At 43.4% G+C, this 25,141-nt stretch overlaps 1 protein-coding gene across 16 annotated transcripts in view; it reads right to left on the bottom strand.

Moving 5' to 3' along the window:
• The window catches only part of baz2ba (bromodomain adjacent to zinc finger domain, 2Ba), a 63,814-nt gene extending 39,604 nt beyond the window's left edge, over positions 1 to 24,210 (bottom strand). For 5 of the 16 annotated variants that reach the window (XM_047581366.1, XM_047581379.1, XM_047581375.1 and 2 more), the window contains exons 1-2: positions 12,294 to 12,357; positions 12,165 to 12,207 (exon numbers count right to left, since the gene is read on the bottom strand). In XM_047581366.1, the coding sequence (XP_047437322.1) occupies positions 12,165 to 12,207; positions 12,294 to 12,296 (46 nt within the window). In that variant the 5' untranslated portion in view covers positions 12,297 to 12,357. Of the gene's footprint in view, positions 1 to 12,164; positions 12,208 to 12,293; positions 12,359 to 14,201; positions 14,221 to 23,928 lie in introns of those variants that run through there. The other 11 variants (XM_047581367.1, XM_047581368.1, XM_047581373.1 and 8 more) reach the window with 6 other exon arrangements.
• Between the last annotated feature and the right edge of the window lie 931 nt (positions 24,211 to 25,141).

Genomic DNA, 25,141 nt, shown 5'->3' with positions numbered 1-25,141 from the left:
ACCTTAATGTGACAATATTGGGTCTCATTAAGATCACAGGGAAAGAACTTCATTCATGTTTATTCACTGTTTGTGCTGTGAGGTAGATTAATAAGTATTCCAATGTGGAAGGTAAACACTTACAGAAGGTGAGAATCTGAATATATTATCACGTGTATGTGTACGCAGATCATTGCAGGAGTGCTGAGGCAAACAAGATATAACAGTAACAGAGAAATGAGTCATTATATTGTCTATTATTAACTAGTCCGTTAATAAAAGATATAAACCTGTTTCCCAACACCATTTAGGCGACTAGCGACTTTTGGTCCGCATCCTAAAGACTCAATTACTGCTTACTGACTGCACCGACATGAAACCTGGTGATGATGTGTGCTGCTCCCGATATGGGAAAGTGGTCTATAAACACGGAATGAAAGCAGCTTTGTCTGGATTTATATGACTACAAAATGAACTTTTTTTTTGGAAAAGAGGGTGACATGTCACCCTGTCACTTTAAACCAGAAAACCTATTATGTATCTGGGGCCATGGTTAACACGAATACGGTTTTTGTGTGAAACTGCATAGGTCCTGCACGGTTCTGCCTACCGTCAATAACAGATCCGGATCTTCCTGTGACTGGAACCGCACCCTTTTGAATCCAGGTCGCAGTGCAAAAAAAGAAAAATACGGAGCCTGTGCGGTTCCTTTTTTTTTTCATTCATGTGAACAGCCTGACACAAACATAATGATATCATCGCCCCACGCTCGCCCCCCCCCCCTCCCCGACCCTCTAGCCCCCGACGTCTCATAACAACAACAGCATTAATGGCTACGGGCTTGTGACGGTTCAGCATCAGATACAGTATTGACCCTTATTGGGTGGCTAGGTCCAATATATACTGTTGCTTCGCCGTTACGATGAGCTAAAAAAGGATTACGGACCATAATCCAGACTGTACGTTTGTATACGGCGCACAGGTTTGAAGCGCATGCTCTGCCCCACATAGGTCTGGGATATATATGTACTACAGCCGTTCTACAGCTAGATGCGGTTTTGCAATTTACAGGGAAATACTAGACCCGACCGTAAGGAAAACCTGAGAAAACATGATCGTTTTCGTACGTGTGAACGTGGCCTTGAACCACAAGGCCCTCAGGATGATTAGTGCTTCTAGTTGTGTGACAGTGAATTGTTGCAATTGTTGTGTAAGTGGACAAAATGATCACAGCTGGCAAGCATGTAAAATGCGCAAAGCCATTTACTCTTGTCTCTCGATATTAAGGTAATAAATTAAAGTAAAATGCCTATTGAACATGCACCAGCAACGATAAAGAGGCTCTATTAATCAGTATAGTTTTGAGCTCCAATGATCCAGCCAACAGTCGGTTATGGACATGTGTTGAATTGTTCTGTGTCTTGTGTGACTTTTAGAACGTGCACCCCACACATAACACACACATATTCAAGTGAGCAAATTGAAAGACAAAAACACATCAGTAACCTTAATGGTTATATTAAAAGTTATTTTATTGTAACGTCTCCTATAATAAATGTGCCAGAGATAGCAGGAAACTTAATTGTACGGCACAAAGACAGGGTCACTGTTTGTGTTAAGAGTCCAGAGTGTCTCTGTAAAGAAAACTACAACAGAGGGAGCTGGGATTAAGACTGTTCAACACTATGGTCATTACAGTTTGCCTCAGGGCGTGCATAATGTTACTTTGACATGGTTTGCGCTCTCTTTCTTTCTTTCTTTCTTTCTTTCTGCTCTGTTATTGTGACATCTGATTCAAAGCAGTTCTGGAAAAAAAAAAATGGTCTCAAAAGATTTAACGACTCATGTTCCCAAAGTAAAAATGTAATTGTCCAGTCCTTGTGTTCTTGCGCCTGTGCCCTTGCCTACCTTTTCTAATGACAAAACCAGGGCAGGATATATTTAGAAACACATACAAAATATCTCATCATTATTGGAGAAAAGAAAAAAACGAATCCCAGCTAAACATTGAACATCGTGGATTACCAAGCCGACACTTCATCCCCAGTATACAGAATAAAGGGATAACAAAAGAGTATAAGAATGGGAAACGGTTTCACTCTACCATTTTCCAGTATCACCTTTCTGTCGCTCTATCCAGGACACATTTTCTCCCCCTTGGGGGCAAATGTAAAAGACCCTTTAAAAAGTCCAGCTGTGCCTTTAAAAGAGTTTGTCACACCAGCAATGGGGTGCTTTGAAACGCTGCACAGAATATCAACAAAATAGAGCTCATTTTTTTTTCCCCCGTGACATGGCTCTATTTCCTGTGTCACCACACTTCCCCTGTGTGGTTTCATACAAAAAGTCAAAATATTTGAGTCGCCATTGTAGACTGTGTCAAACCCGGCTTTGACATCACTGCACTGCAATCACACTCCCACAGGTGGATACACACATGACCATTAAATACACACACACACTCCCTGTTACCTGTGTTAGACTGAGCGTCACCGCTGTGTCACACTATCGTTTCATGTGAAACCAAACCCACAGGCCCGTCCTCGCGATCCTAACGCTTCCTAACAGTTGAACCAATCGCAACGTTTGCCATCAGCCCCTTTTTTGTCACCTGATATTATTACAGGAGGAGCTAAGGAGAGCAAAGAATAATAGCTTTGGCTCAACATGAATTATCTGCCTGTGTTTGGTGTTGCATATCTGTGCCTATGTCATGACGAGTAGATTCCTTGTGTGGTGGGGCTGAAACCGAAGCTGCCTGGGCCTGTTGTTGATAGCTGCGTCTCACCCACTCACTGCCCCAGAGGGAGTCAAGACCAAGACCACTGCTCAGGGTCTGTCTGTTCACACACATGAAACACAGGCTTGGATTACAGAGGGCTCAAATATGACTCATCCCAAGGAGGGGGTGGTGGAAGTGTTGTTTTGCACAAATGCAGCACACAGACACACAGTGCCCGCAATGATAGCTACATCACAGGCTCAGAGAGAGGACCTTGTGGTTCCACACACCTGCCAAAGACAGATGTTAAGAATAAATCAGAGAGAAGCTCGCAGCGGAGAGAAACGGCACCGTGCCGTAACTCCACTAACTCACTACACAGCACACTAACTGGAGAGCAAACAGCTGCACATGACAACACACACCAGCGATGAAAGCGACAATAGCATGCATGCACCTGACATGCATATAGAAAGCGGGTGGTAAAGGGAGTATTTTACAGTTCCTGTCTCACAGGCTCCACTTGTCTTTTTGTGTTTTTAGTACTGTTTTGCTTCTGTGTAACCAGCTCCCATCCTCTGGAGCTGAGGGTGTTTAAACGCAATTGTTCAGGAAGAAGCAGAAATCCTCCAACGACAAAGACAAACAAGTCACAACAAGGCTGAAGGCAGTGTGGGTGGTTTGGAGAGGAAGCTCTTTTTTTTTTTTCCACCGCTGACTAGGTGAATTTCATGATTTCTTCATTTAAATTTAGCACGGCCGGGTTATGAAGAATCAACATGCTCAAAAAGGCTGCCCTTTAAGTAGACGTGTTGCACAAGAATACACTTGAAAGTCTATTTCTGGCGACTGCGACCTCTAAAAGCACAATTTAAACACCAACACAACATCATCCTACATCCTGTCAGTCAGTGTGGCACACTTCCTGGTTCCAGAAACCATGTGTCATAAAAAAAAAGAAAACCGAGATCTGTTCACACAAGAGCCTTGCTTTTTTGTCTATGCTGGCAGCCATATCTATGGGCATCTTGTGTCAGTTTTTTTTTAGCTGTTGTTGTCTAACTGGCTGGGAGAGGAAAAGTGGTCTGTGTGTGTGCGTGTGTGTGTGTGTGTGTGTGTGTGTGTGTGTGTGTGCATGCTATGCTTGTGTGTCATAAACAGACACCCTTCACGCTTTGTGGCCCAGAAACAGGATAAAACAGTGAGTTAACCAGCAGCGCACTGACATTATCTCTTTCTTGCTGTCCTGGAATGCCAGCCTGCTGTGAAACTCAGAATATGCAGCGTCCTGTCATACCACATAATGTGTGTATGTCTGCATGCGCATTCTGTATGTGTGTGTGTGTGTGCGTCTGTGTGTGCCAACTCAGGAGAGGAGGAGTGAGTGTGGGTGTCTTACTTTGTCATTCTGTATTAAGACATGAAAATCTAGTCGAACACTAAAGAACACGAAGTTGACAATGACTAAAAAATAATAATAAAAAAAAGTTAGAATACAAATAGAATTAAAATGTGCAACAAAACACGGTAACAAAAGTCTGAAAGTTTGCTCCTGTCCACCACGCTTGCAATCGCCGGCCAACATTAAGCTCAACTCTGGCCCTTGTGATGCCTATGAGTCTAACATCCGTGACTCGAGGGGTCAGGCAGCCCATCCATGCTGGGCATTAGGGGTTAAGGGGATGAAACCAAGTGTGAAATGTGAGAAGACAAGCCAACATGGTTTCTCAGGCAACAAATAGGAAGGCGACAAACATATCTCGGTGACTGTGAGGAACGTGAGGTATGTGAGGAAGAAAGACTGTCGCGTCAGCCATGATTCATTTGAGACCAAGATGGAAAAAGAATTAGAGTGGCTTTTTGAACTGGCTGAGTTTAGACATGTTAATCAGTAATAGTCTGTTGTACTTCAGACAGGAGGAGTGGTGTGTGTGTGTGTGTCCTCGGATGTGTGTGTGTGTGTGTGTGTATGTGTGCGTCTGGCAAGTCTAACGCCACTTGGATTTGAGCTGGTTGAAGCAAGAGAAAAGCTCCAGACCAAGAGATAATCCATCTGGACTGTTTCCTTACAAAACATATGGAAAAATGCAAAAGCTTTTTTTTTTTTTTCCTTTTCCGCCCACAATAGCTATTAATATCTTGCACAGAACATTTGCTCATGCCCCACTAAGGACTGGAATTCCTCCTGAAACACAGTCATCTTGGAGGATTACAAAGAGGCGGTCAGGCATTTCACACGCTGACCATATGTATTCTCTGTGTGCTAGGATGAGCATATAGCCACATAAAACACACAAACTAATGAATAACACCGAGCACATTATTCTCTCTCTATCTCTTTAACTCCCTCGTTGTCTTACAGCCAAACACTAACACACAGGTTTAGGTAAACTGAAGTGACATAATCTAAACTCTCAGACACAACATGACTTCTTTGCCAACGAAGATAGCCTTTTCCTGCGGCTTTGAAAACAATTCTCTCAAATATCAACAAGGGTCCCTAAATAATCACACCAACTACCTGACAGGAATTGTCCTCGGCGGTGCCAAAAACCCGTGTTAAAATGACAGCTCTGTAAATTGTTTTAATTATAGCCGACACAGATAACAGCCTGTGGAAACGTCAACCTTTTCTTCAAGTCCTCTGCAAGATCCAAACATACAGTATTCCCTGCAAAATTGCAGTTGTTGTGTGTATGTGAGTGTGTGTGAGTGTGTGTGAGTGTGTGTGTGTGAGTGTGTGTGTGTGTGTGCGCGCGCGCGCGTGTGAATACAATATTCATTTTGCTGCAGGAGGACAATCTATGCATAACAATGAGAGGCGCTAATGAAATCAGCCATCAACCTGCGATACATACATATTAAAGCAGGACCTCAGAGTGTCATTCGCTTAGTGCATCATTTGTTCCCACTCGTTTTTTTCTTTCTGCCACCTGACCTTTAGAGTATGTACTACCCCACCTCACCCCCCCCCCACCTCGCCGCACTAAAAATAGGAAGGGTACCTGCAGCACTGTGGCGTTATGCATACATGCGTGCGGCACAACGGACATCGCGGTACGTATGAAAAGTACACACGGCACTGATTCCAGCTCCAAATAGGATTTATATCGTATTAACGCAACTAATGATTGATTCTTTAAAGTTTCGGTACCTGACAGCCACCTTTTAACAGATGATGTCAGCATTACATCTGTTAATCACTCCCAGAGCTCTACCTTCAGTATAATGTCACATCATCCCAACTGCCAGGGTTTCATGCTCCTCCCTTCCCTCTAAGCATGCTTCACAGCTCCGGTCTCTCCGTCTCTCCCTCTCTCTCCCTAACCCCCACCCCCTCGCTGGCAGGGAAATGGATCCCTCCACCTGACAGTGGCCATTTTGAGCCTTCTCTCCTCTCCTCTCCACTCCTGCTTCCTGGTAAACAATGGGAGAGGGATAATTGATCAAACAGCCAGGGAACCCTCCGAGCAGGGGAAGGTCACCGCCTCCCAGCCCAACTCACTGAGGAGGGGAGGACAAGGGGGGGGGGGGGGGGGGAGGAGATGTATGTGTGTCAATACATGTGTGTGCATCTGCTTGTGTGTGCAAGCATGTATTGTATCTATGAGTGTGTGTTCTGTGTGAATGTTTTTGTGTGTGTGAGCAACTGTGCAAAAAAAAAAAAAAGGGACACGGGCTGACAGAAAGTAGTGTGTGCGTATGTGTGTGTGTGTGTCTGTGTGTTGGGGGAGGAAGAGGTGGGGGTCTTTTTGACGCTCTTGAGCTGCCATTTTTCTTCCCTGACAAAGACTCCATCTGCCACAGAGCCATTTGCTGCCTCCCGAGTCGGCAGAGCATTCTGCACGCCGCGTTCACCTTGATGTCACCTCTACACAGCTCACGCCTTGCTGACGCTGTACACACACACTCACGCTTAAACACACAACAGTGCACGTTACTTTTCCACTCGTATATGCACAGATGTATGTGCTCATTGTCTCGCGCTCGCAAACAAACACGCACTTTCAGTTTCTGTCACACATACTATTTTTGCACTCTGCCTTTCGCACACGCACGCACGCACGCACACATATTGAATGTGTATGTGTCTAGGAAGTGGCCCTCCCTTTCCTCTGCATGGCTGATATCACCGTGCAACCATCAGCGCTGTGCATTGTGGGAGTGTCTGTTGGGGCAGAGAGACGCGACAGGGGCTGAGGGATTCACACGCCTCTGAAAGACAGCCAGAGGGAGAGAGAGCGGCAGGAGGGGAGGGCGGCGGAGAAAGAGAGAGAGAGATATGGAGGGGGCCGGTAACTGGAAATGAGAGATGGCATTTTAAAGAGGAAGCTGAATTTCACCTGCAATTACCGTAGCTCCGGGGCACATGGCTCGGTTAAGAGACATTTCATTCCAAAGCCACCGCGTATAGCTGCCGCACTGAGCCCTGAGAGGCGCATAAAGAAGGAGGGAGAGAGAAAATAGAGCGGTGGAAAACTCTCTTCTGCCCAAGATGGCCCTCAGCAGATGCAGTGATGAAAGAGAGGAGGCAGCCAGGGATGTAACTGGTAAATGAAACCTAGCAGAAAAAAGTGAAGGGAAAGGAAAGGAAAGGAAAGGAAAGGAAAGGAAAGGAAAGGGAAGGAAAGGAAAGGAAAGGAAAGGAAAGGAAAGGAAAGGAAAGGAAAGGAAAGGAAAGAGATGTAGAAAAAAAAGGGCTATCTTGTTCACCAGGCCCCAACTCAGGCATCTGCAGACCAGACCAGACCAGACCAGACCAGACCAGACAGCTGAACTGTGCCTCAGAGAGCACAAAACGCGTGTACACACACTGAACACAGAGCAAATCAAATCCAATAAACACAGATACTCACACTCTCAGAGTTAAGTACATGAAAAGCCGAAAAGTGTTTAATGATTAATATCGTTCTTAGTATTCGTTCTCCTCTTTCGATGAAACCTCTCTCCGTCTCTCCGGTTTCCCTGAGGCTCAATGTCCTGGCTAGTTTCACCAGGCACGCTGCTGTGTTTCATAGGAGAAGTGTGACTGCACACAAACAGTAATGAGCTCTCACTGGGAGCTGGGGGCCTCCTGGCACTGCTAATGGCTCCTCTGGACTGCAGCTGTATCCAGGTTACAACCTGGCCTGCCCGACAGGCCCCGGGACGCACAGGCCCAGCAGGGACAAACTATTCCCGGCCACAAGCACGCATTATAGGCAGAAATCCCGTCCATAGTATTAGGTGTTTGGGGTGTTTGAAGTAGGGAGGAGGAAGGCAGACTGGAGAAGGGGGTTAGGGGGCAGGAAGCTGGAGAGGATGTCAAAAAACAAGGGGCCGCGGCAGAGACAGAGACCAAGGAATAAAGACAGTTGAAGAGTTGTGGTTCAGCCATAAACGCAGCGGATAGACCCAATAAACCTGGAGGCTTTCATAGGGCAACAGCTGGCATCGGGTAAGTATGTGTGCATGAGTGTGTGCTTGTGTGTGTGTGTGTGGTTCGCTTAATTATCTCCATAAATGTGTAACCCTGCAACACTTACATGCATGCACAAAGTACAGAAAATATAAAGGCTTGTTAATAATAATTCTATTAATGATAACCAATTACCAGTAGTTTACACGGTCTAAACAAATTAGAAATGAATCAGAAAACACAAAGCAGTAGTGATTAGAGAAACAGAGACTAGTTTGCTCCCCTTATGGCCATAGCTGACGTGCCATGAGCAAGCACTTAAACCTCCAATCTGCTCCCCGGGTGCAGATCGGAGGCTCCCTGCTAACAACTCCAAGTGTGCTGACCGGATGGGTTACTATACACATGGCAAATACAGCTGATTATTTTTATATCACAAGCTAGGCCACCAATTAACAGCGTGACAGATGTGTGTAGATTCATATATTATCCTGTAATAAGGTTTTTTTTTACCAGACATTAACACCTTTAGATTTGGTAAGTGGCTCAGTGATAATAAACAAAGTCTCAGATGAAATATTTGACATGTCATGCGTGTGACGGGATAGGTAGCTTGGTGAGTAAGTACAAGTGATGGCAAATGCTGGATCATCACTTGTTTGCAACTCTAACAGTCAAACAGGCATTAGGGCTGAGTCCAAGAGCTCAAATTGCAATCCTGTTTGTACGCAGCTAAAAGGTTTGTGATGGGGTTTAAAGGTCTTCTTCTAATGTTTCATAAATTACTGGTAAACAAGTATATTGCATTATGACACCTAAACTCACTGTGTGCACAACATCTCTTTCCTACTACAACAAACACATTAAAACACACACATACATACATCCACGAACACACACACACACACACACACACACACACACACACTCACACACACACACACCACTCCCGTTGTTGCCCTCTCTAGGAGAAAGCTCACAGCTCCTGTTTTGTCTGCCTCTATTCAAAATGGCCCCCTCATGACCACGCACATTATGGTCCGGGGCAGGCAGCCCCCGAGTGGACTGAGGCTCCCTGGGTGCGAGCAGTGATTCATAGCACAAGGGTCTGTAAAAGAGCAGCCTCACCCCACGCTGCAGCCCTTCATTTGGGACAAGGAGAGCAGAGGCTGTTTGGCAGTGGGGGTGAATCAAAAGTGTGGTTACAGGATTGTGGAGACCACGCAGGCCAAGAAGAAGGGGAACGGGTCAGTGTTTTCTTGAGTGTGTGCGAAGAAGAAAAAGCGTGGGTGAGCGTGAAGGCGACACAAAGCCATGGATGGGTAAGCCCCAACTAATTCAGGAGTGTGTGTGTGTGTGTGAAAACTACGCTGCTCCCTATCCCGAGGACAATCTCGCAGCAGCTTTTTAACAATCGTAGCTCCGAGGCAAGTACAAAGTACTAAATGTTTAGACGTTATCTCCAACACTTCCCCAATCTAACAGAGCACCAGTTTAAAGGGCACTGGGAAAAAGACACTGTGAGAAACAAAGCGGCTTCGTGAATAAGAGCTGAAAAATGATAGTAGTTGCTAGGATTGATGAATCCCTATTCAGGTTTTGTGACAGGCTGCGAGACACACAAATTCTTTCCCCTCAGGCTAGAAGGTGTAATTTCCCCTTCCACTGTCACAGGAGCCATGTAAAAAATTATCTATAGCTCAATGACTGACTTCTCCAAAGTAATTCCAAGCAGTAATTTGTCTATCCATCTATCTATCCATCTATCTATCTATCTATCTATCTATCTATCTATCTATCTATCTATCTATCTATCTATCTGTCTGTCTGTCTGTCTGTCTGTCTGTCTGTCTGTCTGTCTGTCCGTCCGTCTGTCTGTCTGTCCGTCTGTCTATCTATCTTCAAAACACTCCTCAGAATATAAGAATAGAAACACTGGCATGGTGCTCCGTTGTAACACACGGTGGGATGCGGATGGAAATGCTGGCCCCACAGGACACACACACACACATACACACACATACACGCACATAAAGAACGGACTGCTGTGGGGCTGACGCAAGACTATCTCTGTCTCACGTGTCTCTCCCCTACGGCCGCCCGCTGCTCCTGACCTTCGAGATGTTTTTCTCTCTCCTTCTCCCTCTCCCTTTATTCCTCTCTATTTCACACTCGCACTCACACAACACACACACACACACACACACACACACACCTCCCCTTTTCTGCACACCGCCCAGCCACTCAGTATTTTGTCATTAAAAAGCATTGCATTTCAAGCTCGGATCAAGCAGATGGGGGCTGCGTAAGCATTGCTGCTCTTTCACGCAGCACCTTGGCTTAAGTACAGATAGTCCACATGCATTACAACACTCTCCCTTAAACACGTGCACACAAACAGACATGCAAACATGCGCGCACGCTAACTCACAAGCAGGCGCGCACAACCTTCCTGGAACCGGAGAATCAGCTTGGTTGTGGATGACTGCTTCATATGGGTACTGTGTGGCTCAGTTGTGTAATGTCTAGCTGATGTAGTTGAATACCTTGAGACATGCTCTGGAAAACAAGAATGCTAAACGGAAGACTAGGATATTGTCTCTCAGCAAAAAAAAAAAAAAAAAAAAAGGGTAATTCCTGTCCTAATATATTTAATAGTCCTTCCTGTGGACCAGTGGTTCGTGCCTTTTGGTGGCACAACACTGACATAAATACTCGCATAAAGTTCAATGGGTTCATATCACACACAGTTACACACACACACAAACATGAACGTAATATAATTATATCTCTGTGCCATTAGACACATTTCTCTGTCTTTCTTTCATTTTCTCTCGCTCCTGCATATTCCTTTGGGTGTTCGAGTCAAGCAGCTCTTTCCTTTTTCCTTCCCTTGTCTTCCAAGCAACAAATGTCAGCTAATTACACCATAGCTGTTTGGACGAGCTCCATCTTTCCCTGTGCTCTGCTGTGCTTGTTCTCTATGGGGCTGCAGAAAGAGTCGGGCAGCCAAGACAACAGTTAGAAGCAACCAGCTGTGGGGGTTGAGCTACGAGGCAAACACCCCCCCCCCCCCCCCCCCCCCTCGAAATTGATTCCCCAGGAGAGGACTCATCAATACTTATCACAAATGATACAACCCTCTTGCCCCAACCTGCAGAGGATATCATGTATCACTCACAACCAGAGATGAAGCAGCAACGGTTACACTTGATAGAATCAGGCCTGGTAACACACAAGGCTAAAAAAGACAGTCAAGTATTTCCCTGAGCTCTGCATTCAGTATAAAAAAAAAAAAAAAAACGAAAAAAAAGAAAAAAAACTTCTCATAAAAGATCCCATTTGATCTGGTGGCACACTCACAGGCACAAGGCCATCAAGTCAGGCAGGAGAGAAAGTGCAAGTCATTGTCTGTGTGTGGAACAATAAACTGCCACCTTGGTGTGTGTGAAGTGAAGCCTTGAGGACGCTGCCGCGCCCCTGAGTACAGCTTGCTCTCACAAACAGACAGGGTGAGAAAACAGAAAGAAAACGGAAGAAAGGGTCGGAGGACGGAGGAGATTAAAGCCGAAACAGAAACACAATCCGGGATCCTGACCGAGAAGCACAGTGTCGCACAGCTAACAACCATTTACATTCAGCGTCGGGTCTGAACAGATAGCAAACTCAAAGGATGTTTATTAGGCGCGTACGTTTCATACAAATATTCTGATTAGAATGGGAGAAATCTAATTAATTGCTTGATTCACTGAATGAACCCCGAATTTGTAATGTAATCATAACAACTGCTTTTCAAGGGGCTCTTGTTAAATTTAATTGGGGGAGAAAAAAAAAAAACATCCTCTTTCGCTGAATGAATGAAAATCAAATTAGGCCTGAAACTGGAGGAGTCTGCAAGTTTGTTCTGGCGTGCCATAAAAAAAAAAAAGCAGAAGTGTGTGACAATATTTTTTTTTTTTTAAAAAAGGACACGCTTCAAGTATTTTGCAACGCGCAAACATTAATCAGGGGCACGGAGTAAAAGAAGACGAGATGTGAAAACTATTTCGTCTGCTGTGTACTCACTGTTAGAGATGTCTTCAACTCTTTGACATAACTGCTGCAACACCTGGAGAAAAAGCAGAGACAAAAGATCACTGTGGAGTCATAGTCTGAACATGTGTATCCGGCATGTTTTTTGTTTTTGTTTCGTACCATAGTACAATTATTTGAACGTATTCAGTGTCATTTAGTTTTCTCTCGACAGCACGGAGGACGGTGAAGCCCCTAAAGTTACCTGCATATCAAAGTTAAAGTTACACAGCTTAGTACTTGTGGTTTTCAGTCACATCAAACAAAAAATACGGTGACGTCTGAAACACAGCTGTGGCTACAGATGCACGCACAAAAAAGACATTCACACCCACAAAAAGTCTCTTTCTCCCTGAGCCCTTCCTTGCAAAACCTGTTTGTTAGAAATGGATCTAGACATTGGAGCTTTGAGTGCGAGGATATTTTTCCCTAAACACAAGACAGTTCTTGTAGAGAACCAAGCCTTACCAGCGTTCTCACGCCCATCTCTCATGTATTGTCTCTAAGGCCCTCCTGTGCACTTACAGTCTGAGCCTAATCTAAGCAGCTCACCATAACAGACACCACCCTGCTTTGTATGTCATAAAACGGAAAGCACACAGATTTTTACAACTTTCATTTATGCTGACGTAACGTGTCCTTGGATATGGAGGAAAAGTTAAAAGTGAGAACTGTAGTTGTAGCTCGTGACACTTGTGATTTGGTGCTATCGAAATACACCGCCGACAAACTTGCGGGCCTCTCGTACACATGCGCGCAGACATATGGAAGCTGATTCCTCCAGACATTTCCAGACGCACCAACACAGTGTTACAGCATGTGTGGGTAGCTATCTAACAAGGTTTTGTTGTCAGTAAACACATCCATCTGGTCAACAGCAACAGAATCAAGTCGGGTGGATGCTTCATCGGCACGAATGCGATCGTATACTATGGTATTTCTGCTTTTTTGTTTTTCCTGCAGTGCTTCAGCAATTTCTGTAAATGTCACTTGTTGAAATGACTGTCATGGTAAAAAAAAAAAAGAAAGAAAGAAAAAAGACACGAGTACATTACAACTCATGAGCCCGACTGATTTTTGTCTTTTCCAGATGCCCTCCTGTCACGTCAGAGTCAGTGGTACGTAATGCAACACACATCTGTCATTATAGTTCAATTTATCGCAGAACAGGAATCACCGAGACTGACTGTGTTGATAATAACCGAACTGATCGAACTGTAATAGGCCCCTTCATTATCTACACAGACAGACAGACAAACACACACACACACATGCACACAGACTTTAGGAGCACACAAATACTTTGATAACTCATCGCAGTGATAATGATAACAGAGAGCCAGGTAGGCTGAATTCATCTTCAGCTTTTTCATAAAGGCCTATTAGTGGATGATTAAAGGATCTCTGCTCATAGGACTTCAGCACAGAAAATGATTTGCCAGCCACGAGTCAGGTGAATTACACTGGATAAGAAAGCAAGTGCTGTCTGCCATCATTTGCCTGACTGAGAATCAGGCTGTTAGTCTATTAACCTCATTTTACTGTAAGATCTTACCAGTTTTACATCAATAGCAGATGGATAAAAAAAAAATCACAAAACACACATGCACACGCGCTTCTTTCCTGAGACTTAACGCCCGCAGCCTTCTTCAACGCTAATGTCCTCATAAATCACACCAGCTGCAACTAACAATTATTCCCTTTACTGATTAATCTTTTTTGATTTGTTCACAAATTATTTGGCGCATAAAACACAGAAAACAAATCAATAGATGCCAACTACTGTCCAACCTACACTCCAGATCCTAGATATATTTAGCAGATACTGAAAAAGAGAAAGTGTCTCCTTTAAAAAAAAATGACCAAAATTAATGATTTCACTGTGGAAGGATTGTGTTTCTGAATGTAGCTTATAGCAAATTAAACTGGTAGTAGCTTGAATAACAATCCAAATATTAATATAATAATAAACCACTTGTTATTTCCAAATAATTAGACAAAAACACTGACGGTAAAAAAAGGCATAATTACCTCCACGTAAACTTTAGGCGTGCTTGCACATGGACAAACTAACGGTTATGATGTCGCTCTGAACTGTCTTGTTTGGCTTCCCTAATCTACCCCTGTTGCCTCAGCCAAACAGACAGATGTTGACTTTAGTTTAGGATTCACACAACAGCTATCAGGCATCTGCACAGGGTTAAATATGAGGCTTTTGTAGCAGGCAGAAAGAAAGAAAGAAAGAAAGAAAGAAAGAAAGAAAGAAAGAAAGAAAGAAGACACCACGTTACAAAAAAAAACATTTAAACACGTAATACAAGTGTTCTCTGAAGGTATACATATTGAGATTGGTCTAAAATCCCCTCTTTTAAATATTTGATGCCTTGTTAGGAGAGCGACACTGGTTGAGGTGTTTGCCTCTGTTGTCTCTGCTGATCTCTGCCACACCGGGCCCTGTGGGAGTGAGTTAGCGAGACTTGGCCGCAGACATTTTCCTGAAGCCCCCAGAACAAAACAGGCAAGTCTTGACAGTCTGTCCGCCACCGAGTCGTCACACAATCAGTTGCAGGAAACCAATCCCTAAATAGCAGTGATTCATCTCTTCATCACACACAATACCAGTACACAGTGCACAAAGAAGCTCTCTCTTCCTCTCTGTCGCTCTCTTTCTGTCTTACCCTATCCGTCTCAACCCCTTCCCCCCCCTAGTGTGGTCTCTCATGCTGCTTAAAAATAAGTGCTTCTCGCAGCTTTCTTTGCCCTGTGATTTACTGGCAGTGTTTAACTGCAGGGCAGCATCTTTTATCGTTACATGATCTGGGGCTGAAAGCTGACAAAATGGAATCTCTGCGCAAGTACTTTTGTATGTGATCAAGTGTACGTTCGTGGGGCAAAGAAGGGAGCGAGCGGAGGAATAAAGGATCCTCCCAGCCTCCTGGTGCTGTGTGTGAATACATGTGTGTGTTTGTCATTCCACTAAATGGTTTCTTCCTTGACTTGATGGAGCAAGTGCCCTCTCAAGGGAACGGGTTACACCACACACTGAAGCAAAGCGCTTTGAGACCGGTGAAAAGCTCAGCACATTAGTGCGATCCATTTGTGAGAGGTAGAATGTACACTGCATGAAACATCAGGCTCGATTGTGTGCTTCCCTCTTTTTGTCTGTGTATGTTGTCGACGCATGTTTTTTTTTTTTTTTTGTTGCCATGATAACTTTTCTTTTGATGATGGCAGAACGCCCATCGCCGCATTAGGGAATCTACTTAAATTTCTTGCTTTTCACCGCGAGACAAATCCCATGTAGTCAAACAGGCCTTTCTGGTGACTGTCCCCTGCTGCATTCTGATATGTGTATCAGGACAGAATGTGACCAGATCATCACCAGAGGATAATCAGGCTAGCACAGTCCTACACAACAGGTTCGGCGTATCATTACAGCTTGAAAGATCCATCAAGATGACGTGTGAAGGTCAGAGTAGCCGTGACCAACACAGCTGTCACATCTCCTCCCAGCACCCTCTTGGCTAACCGGCCTTCCAAAACACTCAACACAAAACACGGCCTACTGGGGAGCGCGGGGGCCAGGGCCAACAGAAGATGCCTATAACCCGGGATGGGTTTTGTATCATGACACGACTGCACTCCACGCAACAACACGAGATGTGGCTAAGTGTCAATTCAGAGCGGTTTTGGGTGTAATAACACCGCAGCCCTCACAAAGAGCGCGTTGACCGAACCCGCCACAAAAAAAAAAAACAAACAAAAAAAAACATCATGACATCTATTAGTATTGGCGTTCGGAATTTAATTTAACACCCGATAAAGCAACAGTTTTAAATGACTACCAGCCCTGTTGTACAAGAGGAGAAGGATACAGTGGAGCTGTGTGGAGAGCAGATGTGAATCCACTTTGATTTCAGTGCCTGCGAGTGTGTGTGTGGAGCTTCTATTAAATGGATCTGCTGTCTCCTTGATCAAGGGAGTCAATAAAGGGCCAGTCCTGTCAAACCCTCAGGGGTAAGTGTGTATGCACATATGTGTCCGTGTGTGTCCGTGAGTGTGTGTGTGTGTGTGTGTGTCTATGTGTACGTGTGTGTGTGTGTGTGTGGTTCTGTTATGGACAGATTTTGAAGTACTCTGACAGGTGAGTGATTGAGTGCTTTCATTTCCCTCCAGCGACAACAAGACACGCACACACGGACACAGACACACACGCGTAAAAAGGACGCGCACACACACACACACACACACACACACACACACACACACACACATACACACACAGTGGAGGATGGAGAGAAAAAGAGAGCGGGAGAAAGAGAGAGCTGTTGTTTCCTAAAGGATGCTGCTCCTGCCTGCATGCTTAAATTAGCTCTAAATGTTTGGATTACACACGGGAGCTCTCACAGAGGATTTAGCAGCCATAGCCTAGAGTCCAGGGGATGTGTGGATGTTTCCATCTACATCCGCACGCACATGCAGACACACAAAACCCGTCCCTACACAGATCAGTAACATAAGTCACTCAAATATCCCCTCGCTATAGTCAGTTGTTAAGTTACATCCATCCAACACTGACTAAAGATGCTGGGGATTTAAAAGCAACTTTAAACGGTGCAAACAGGAACAACGCGGGTTATTTCATTCATCAGGTTTAGAGACAGTGTTTTCTCATTACACTTTTTTTTTTTTTTTTCTTTAAGAGTGCAGCCGTTGCTTCTGTTGGTGGGGGGAGGATATGGTATGCTAGCAGACGCAGAGACAGCGAGAGAAAGGAGGAGAAAAAGAGAAGGGGAATGAGGGAGGTCAGCGCCCCCAGTCTCAGATAAAGGCCCTCTCCCTCCCTTCTGCCTCGGCTTTCGAAGCCCCTGCCAGGATCGAGAGGCGTCTCACGTTACAGCTGTCTCTCAGTGTCATCGTTCAGAAAGAGAGAGCAAAAGCGAAAGAGAGAGAGAGAGAGAGAGAGAGACAGACAGACAGACAGAGTGGGGGAAAACGGGACAATGCCACAGACCGAGCAGGGCTAGGCTTTCATGGTTGGACAAGAGAAAAACAACAGCGGCAGAAGCACCAGCAGCAGCAGCAGGTTGAACTGGATGAGGAAAAACCTTGTTGTTTGACTGCCTGGTCGTGTTTTAATGACTAATCCTAATGCAACATGCCTTTTTCCCAACAATACAGAAGCATTTCAAAATCCACTGCTTTGACCTTTTCAAGACAAATTATTTTGAAATGTAGTGTGAACAGAGCTAGTCAGACCATTTCCTCTACACACCACCTGGCAGTAACTGAACACAATTTCCTAAGACGAAAAAGGGGAAATAAATTGTTTTAATGCTGTGGCTCGCTTGCATCGAGAAGAGAGAATGACTATACTTAGGAAAAGAGATAACGGTGACTGTAAAAGAGTGTGCTACGTGACTTGTGCAGATTAGACGCCGCTGAGTTGCCCCTCTACACATGAGTATCCTTTTTTTAACCTTTAAATGCTAAAAACAGCAGCTTGTCCCGGGTGTCCAGCAATGACTAATCCAATGACTGCTTGCATTTCAGACGCACCTACCAACAGGGTAAGGCCATGTAGGTCAGTTCTGAGTTAAGTTAAATTCAGAGTCAACTGCTTTCACTTCTTTTTCTTTTCAGCTTCTCCAGGAGAAAGAGAGAGAGAGAGAGAGAGAGAGATAGAGGACAACCGTCAGTTCATACAAACTTTATGAAGGAAAAGGTGCTGCACATGCAGATCTTTATTCTGAACTATGGCACTTACACACCGCGGGCCGATTATATCTGTCTGTTCGACACAAAACACGGCGTGTGAACAAATATACCTATAGATCAAAACCGCTTTCCTATTTGTTTCCCTCTATCTTTGTCATTCCTCTCCGCGTTACGTAGGAGTTAAATATTTAAAATTCTGGCTTAGCTCAGAGCAGGCTTTGCCAGCGCAGCTAAAATAAAAAGCCTTTGTGGCAGCAGTGACCAGATTTTAAATGCTGAAGAAGATCAATAAATGGGGGGCTGTCGAGGCACAATCTCATACATTTGTGTGTATACCTCTGTGTGCGTCTTGTGTGTGTGTGCACCCTGTCCCTATGCATAAATGCCTCTTCTGACAGCAAAGTGTGTGTGTGTCAAGCTGCTTGCGTGTGCGTGTGTGTACGTGCATCTTAACATCAACCAAGGCTCACGGCTCCCCTGCCTGCTACAAGCTATTCTATAGTATCATCAAGAACCCCACTGACCCAGGAGGCACACCAATAGAGAAACCAATATCATTCCCATTCCGACATCCGAAACATTCTTCCTATTTCTTTTCCATTCCTCGTATCCTTTCCCACCTGAGCGCAGCCAGCATGGGAGAATTCAAGAGAAATGCGTAAACACAGGCCCCCCTGCTACAGATTGAGAAAGTAAAGGTGTGGTAAACATCAAACTAAACAGCAGCTTTTCCGGATCTCGTCGCCAGTTCCATAATCACATTCCCTGCTGGAAGAAAATACTGGGAACCCAGATGGACAGAGATGGGACAAAAAATATCACTTGTGGCTTTCTCAAGAAAAGAAAATCCGTAACACCATGTTTATGCCGTTCTCTCGCCTCTTTCAGCTAATGTTACGAGACTATGAATGTCTCTGCTTCACGAAGCCAAATAACACTGATGTGATTGGTTTTTTCAAGAAAATAAATGCTTTCATAATGTTGCCATGTCTTTTGTTTCTAGTCACCGTTATGTTTCATACAGGCCACATTAAATGGATGCTTTCAGTTCACATAAAGTAATAACCTTCCCTGCAATGTCTTTACCACATGAATATGCGGCGCAGACGCGGTGAATTATAAGGACGCACACGCTTTTTTGTTCTACTGCTTCACAAAACACAAAGTACATCTGTATTTTCACCTCCTCACTAATGTACAAAACAAAAACAGCCCTGAAGTGGAAAAATCATCAGGACCTTTTGAGACTTCATTAAAAGAAACTGGCCTGGACTTTCCAAACAAGGCATCTCTTTAGAGGGGAAAATCAACCTTTTCACCTTGCTGGTGGAAAAACAGGCATCCCAACGAGACAGAGCATGCACAAACAACCTTGACTTTCATCAAGGAAATTCTCACATTGAATGATAAATAGAGGCCCAGGGGACGAACAGCAAAGAAGCAGCTTATCGCCTTTCCCTCCCAAATTTGGCCGCTCTGTCTTCTGTCTCCTGAAAGTCAACATGGGGTGACCCACTTGCACTTTACACTGCTTATTGTTTGGTAATTAATCCACCACATGTAATCCACGCACAAATGTGGAGAAAAACCAAACGGGTGTTGATTTGTTTAGTCTTAATTAACATTTGAGATTGTTTACTTGTTTCTACAACAGGAAGCATATGTGCCCTATCTCATTAGTTTTCGCAGTGTATATGCGCGTTACGCCATACAGATGGATGCAGACCGCTTATGTTAAAAGCAGCTGACACCGAGCATGCACTTTAGACAATTATTTGTGTACCCTGATGATTATCAGGACACTCTGAGAACATGCAGTGTTACCAAAATAGCGAGGTAACATAAGGTTAGGCAGAGCTAACCAACTTTCCAGCTGAGAGGACATTAACCTGCGAGGCCATGTAACCACGTATCAATAAGTGTGCTGCCTGCATGGGCCTCCGACGCATAACACAGAACAGTAGTCCAAGACAGACACACAGCAGCACCAATTTGATCTGCAACAATAAGATGTGTCATCAATCTAATGCCGAGAAGCTTTTAGGACTTTTACTGAAATGCAGCTTCTCTTCAAAGAACCATTAACTCTTATAAGATTAATGTCTACTTCAAAAAAGTCCGTTAAAGTCCTCAGCTTCTTGATACATTATTTCAGGACGCTGTCTAACATTACTTCTTGAATCATTTGGTTGACACAGGGCCGACCTCTACTTCCTCTCTAAATTTCACAGCTCTGTGTCAGCGCTAACACGCAGAGATTTGACAGTGCTCCCAGATGGCCGTTATTATCAATAGATTGTTTGTAGGGCTTATTAATCTCTGACTAAATATAACGCACTGACATCAGTGCCATGAAAGATTTAGGGTGGAAGTCATTTACAGAAGCACTCTTGAGCACTTTATACAGACACTTAAAAATATGCAAGTTAGATTTCATGATTGTGAAAACGTAAAATGTTTCTGGGATAATCCACTTCATCTTTTCCCATGCATCAGCCACATTATGACATACCTAGTCACATAGAAAATGCAGAACACATATTAGCCCAGGGAAAATATGACCAGTAATAGGCTCAATAGCTGTTAAGTCACTCTAAAGAGTAATAATTTGTAAAAAATAAAAGAAAGAAAATCAAATAAGTATCATTTCTATGGTCATTCTTGACACTATCGATTCAAACTATAGTATAAGAGATTTCCTTGGTACAGATGCAAAGGCCCTTAAGCACCGCTTCATTCATTCATGTCCTGATTGTCAGACATATCGCTGTAGCTTTCTACTTTGTGCTTGCAATCAGTCAGGGGACGGGAACATTTTTGCGACACATTGGTACAGGATTTACTTTGCTCTTGCATTTCTTCCCTACAGCAGGAGAAGCCCTGATTGCTGACATGGTCACACGGTTTGGGTTAATATTAAAATGTGGAACTGAGCTCTACTCAGTCATCACAAAAGTTGTTAGAAACACAAGACAACAACTTTCAAAACAAGCCAGTGGTTGTCGTTTTTTAAAGAGAAATAACGTGCTGTGGCAAAAGTCAAAAAGTGCCCACCAGTGTACATATAATTAACTGATAACCCATTTGTGTGACGGACACATTGGACAGATTTATGGTAACACAGGCTAAAGCAAGCACTGTCCCACACGATGATCATTATATCATACACACCTAATAAATCTCACTCCATTTCATTCTCAAAAGAACATAAACTATGGATTTCTTGCAAAAAAAAAGAACCCATAAGATATAGCCCCATATTCAATCATTAAGGATTATATAGACTACAGCCTTGTGTGCACATGGGATTGTCTTCTGAAAAGCTGTCCACGTTCTGTCAGATTCAGCACCCCCAGACACAGAGCTCGTGAACCTAATTTCACCTAATCAGCTTAGTCAATAGCAACCGTTTGCTGTGACTTTGGTAGACATGCAAATAGGGCTTAACTATGTCTATCCTTAATTCCTAAATGTTCAAGTCACGCGGAAGTTCCCCTTTATCTCTTCAAGAACAACAGTTCCAATTTAAGAAAGAGAGAGAGAAAGAGAGAGGAACAGTGGGAGAATAAAACTCAAACCGAGAGTTGACTTTTTTTTTTCTTCCCTTGGCCTGGCGAGGAGAGACATCTCTGATTTGAGTGTGCTTGAGGTAGCACAGTGTGCTTTCATTTCAAACCAACATGGCAAACATACTCCGACAGATTTGTTCCCCTTTTTTCTTCACTTTTGCTCTTGCTCACTCTCTCTCAAATTATGAGACAACACACTGCACAAATATATTAATACTGCTTGTCGGTTTGTATGTTCAGCTGCAGCACTTGCACACACACACACACACACACACACAAGCAGAAACACACACACACATATTCAAAGAAATCTGCACAAAAATAATGCTTACAATAGACCGTTGTATTAGTGATAGAAAACTGGGAGACACTGTTCCGTTTCAATTCACTGATACCACTAATGGCTTCTTAGCAGCTCCATGAAATCAAGCAGCTGTCATGTCGATGCATCAGCAGTGAGAGGAGGGAGAGCCGTCCCCATAAGGACAGAGGCACCGCGCCTTCATGTTTGGCTAAACATCTGCTCCTCTGCACTCCAGCTTTGCAGCAATAAACGGGCAAACAAAAGAGGTGGGAGGTGAAATGATCAGATTTTCCATTTCAAAGCATTTGTTCAGTTTGTTTTTCTTCCCTGACTCCTCTTTCTTTAAACTGCTTATGCAGGGACACAGCGGAAGAAAGTGAGATCAAGTTTCAACTGTGTGCATATGCATGAGCTAAAATGACACCTTTTGTAAGATGGATGACAGAAATTAAAACAGGTCACCATCGAAACTGTTGCAAACCAGAGTTATACCTCTGTGGTAACGGATGATATGATACCATATGATCAAGTCGATCCATCGATCTTACAATGATTAAACTTGTTTGCATTTCTTTAATTGGTCATAATCTTTTTTGAGTGCTTGTGCGCATGCAATTATAAACTTTTGTGATTCAGATGATGTTTAATCACAGTTATGTGGTTGTGACATCCAGTTAATTTTTACGGTGACTGTTCTTCCTTTAATAGGATTCTTGCTAATTATGCCTAATATCTTTCCTTCCTTCCCTCCCCCTTCCTCCCCTCTTTCATTCATCCATTCATTCATGTTTAGTTGCATCAAAATAAACAACAGCACGAAATAGCACAGACATGTTTTAAAGGTGACTGTATCAAAACACCACCGTGGCCACCTGCCTCTGCGAATAAAAATAACGTAACGGACATAAAACGCATTTCCTTTCAAAGCACCACAAACGCGAAAATATCGCCCCTCTTTTGGACTAAACTGTCTTCAAATGTTCGCTCACAATCTGTCAAAACCGCTTTAATCGGGACGCGAACCCTCGCCTCGTTTTTCTCTAACAAGTCGAAAAACTTTTGTTTAAAAAAAAAAAAAAAAAAAAACTTGGATCCATTTCCTTTTAAAGTAGCCCGTGTGTTTGTATGAGTGTATGTATGAGAGAGGGAAGAGGGAGATAGAGAGACAGAGATAGGAAAGGTAGGGGTGCTTGAGGGACGAATTTAAAACAACCAAGATGGCGAGAGGCTTGTTGTTTTGGAAGGGGCAGAAAAAAATGGAGGATATTGTAATATACACAAAGGGATAAATTTCAACTACTCGGCCAGGCGGCTCGCGCTCACGCTCGCTCTCTCGCCTGCGTGCCTCGAGGTTTGAGGAAGCGACCGCGATAGCAGCTCCCCAGCAGGCTGGCCAGCAACACGACACAAAAAAAGAAAAAGAAAAGCATAAACTCAAACTCAGAACCGCAATGGGAAGAGAAATGAACATTAAACGTCCAACTTAATCCAAACCGAAGGGAATATTTATGTATTTGTCGCTAATTGTTGTATTTTGGCGTCGATGTCTCTGTGTGTGTGAGTGTGTGCGCGAGAGAGAGATAGAGAGGAAGAGGGGGGCGACTATTAAAAACTGGATGGATTTAAACGGACGGACGAGCGAGGTTGACGGTAGTCCAGTAGCCTGAATTAAAAGCGAAATACACCAATAAACCCGGCGACTCCACGCGCACACGGTCGACACAAAGCCCAAACTAAAACCCGCAAAAAAGAAAAAACAAGAAGCCCTTTAAAAAAAAATAAAAAAAAGTTCAATTTCTCCGAGATAAGAGAAGTTGCCACAGAGTGAACGGTGCGAGAGAAAAAGAGGGACACACAAAGACGATTCCCACTATCAGGTCAGCAAGAAGGAAGAAGAAGAAGAAGAAGAGGGGTGAAAAGCGCTTGGTTTTTAATGTTAAAGAGGTAAAAAAAAACTTTAGCGGCGACGGAATGAATCACAAGGCGACGTGAAAACACGAAAACTAGCGATAAAAGCAGTTCACACACGCTGAGAAAGAAAGCCAAGAAACTAGAAAAGGCAGCAGCTCTACGCAGCTCATCGCTTGTTCGCGTTCTGTGATGGGGCGAAAAACAGCGCCAGTGAAACATATAAATATATATATATATTTTAAAAAAACACACTTACCTTTTTTTTAGTTTCGACACTTTACACTTATTTCCAGCGTTTTTAGTTCAAATAACACTTCGGCTCCGTCTTCTTCTCGCTTTTTTCTCCCCCTCTTTGGTTATGAAAGAGGTCGGGGACGAATGATAAAGAAGGGAATTGGGCAGTAATTGAGTCTCGGTGTGTGTGAGTGTGTGTGTTAGTTACTAACAGCAGATTGAAGGAGACTCTTCTCAAGGTTTATTCAGCTCCACTTCAAGGAACCGACCTGACGTCAGCTCACTACTGCCACACAAAGAAAACTTATTATTTGTGCAGCGGCCGTAGTAAAAAAAAAAAAAAAAAAAAAAAAAAAAAGGAAGGATACAGTAATTGACCGCTATTACTTTAAATTGCGACATTGTCATTAGCTGCACGGCACCGACGGGGGGATGTAACTTTATTTATGATGTTGTTTAGTGGCGTCATATGTTTGTCTGCCGCTAGTAAACAAACACAACAAAGAAAACAACCGCTCGCTATTCCCCTCTTTTCCAATCCACCACGTCCCAACTTTTATGCAACTTTAATCATTTATTTTAATAAATATTATTATGGCAAATATAACTTTGATATACATATAGTTATATATTTAATAGATTTTTTTATTTTTTATTTATTTTAAATAATCTGTGTGAAATTATGTTTTTGCAGAGTGTGGACAAAAAGTAAAGTTGCATAATCATTTTTTGTGTGTTTGCATGGATTTATTTATGAAAGGTGATACATTAATAAGTAAGGAGGATAAAATGGGGTAATGGTGATGTCTGTCGTCATTCATTGTTTTAACAAGTGAGTTATATCTCCATACGTGTCTTATGTTTTAAGTCAGTTGACTAATTGGTTATTCATATATTTGACTAATGTTTCAGTTTTTCTTGATATTGCTTCACTGTTTTAAAAAGCTGCATCTATCTATCTATCTATCTATCTATCTATCTATCTATCTATCTATCTATCTATCTATCTGTGTCCACACTATTAACTGACCAAATCATCATCCCTCCCGCAAAAAGATACATACGATCAGACAAACACAAATCAGTTTCACGCGGGCCCTAAACAAGAAAGGCATTTGCGAAACAAAAAAACAGAAATGGGATGGCTCTTCCTCAGGATGGGATCAATACATTGCCTGGCAAAGACAGCCATCTGTGCCTAATTGTATGCTTTACCTCCTCTTCTGAACACACAA

Source organism: Mugil cephalus, chromosome 3 (assembly GCF_022458985.1).
Source record: "Mugil cephalus isolate CIBA_MC_2020 chromosome 3, CIBA_Mcephalus_1.1, whole genome shotgun sequence".
NCBI classification, from domain to species: domain Eukaryota; kingdom Metazoa; phylum Chordata; class Actinopteri; order Mugiliformes; family Mugilidae; genus Mugil; species Mugil cephalus.
Note: the sequence above shows the minus strand (reverse complement) of the source record. Positions and strands in the feature narration are given on the sequence as shown.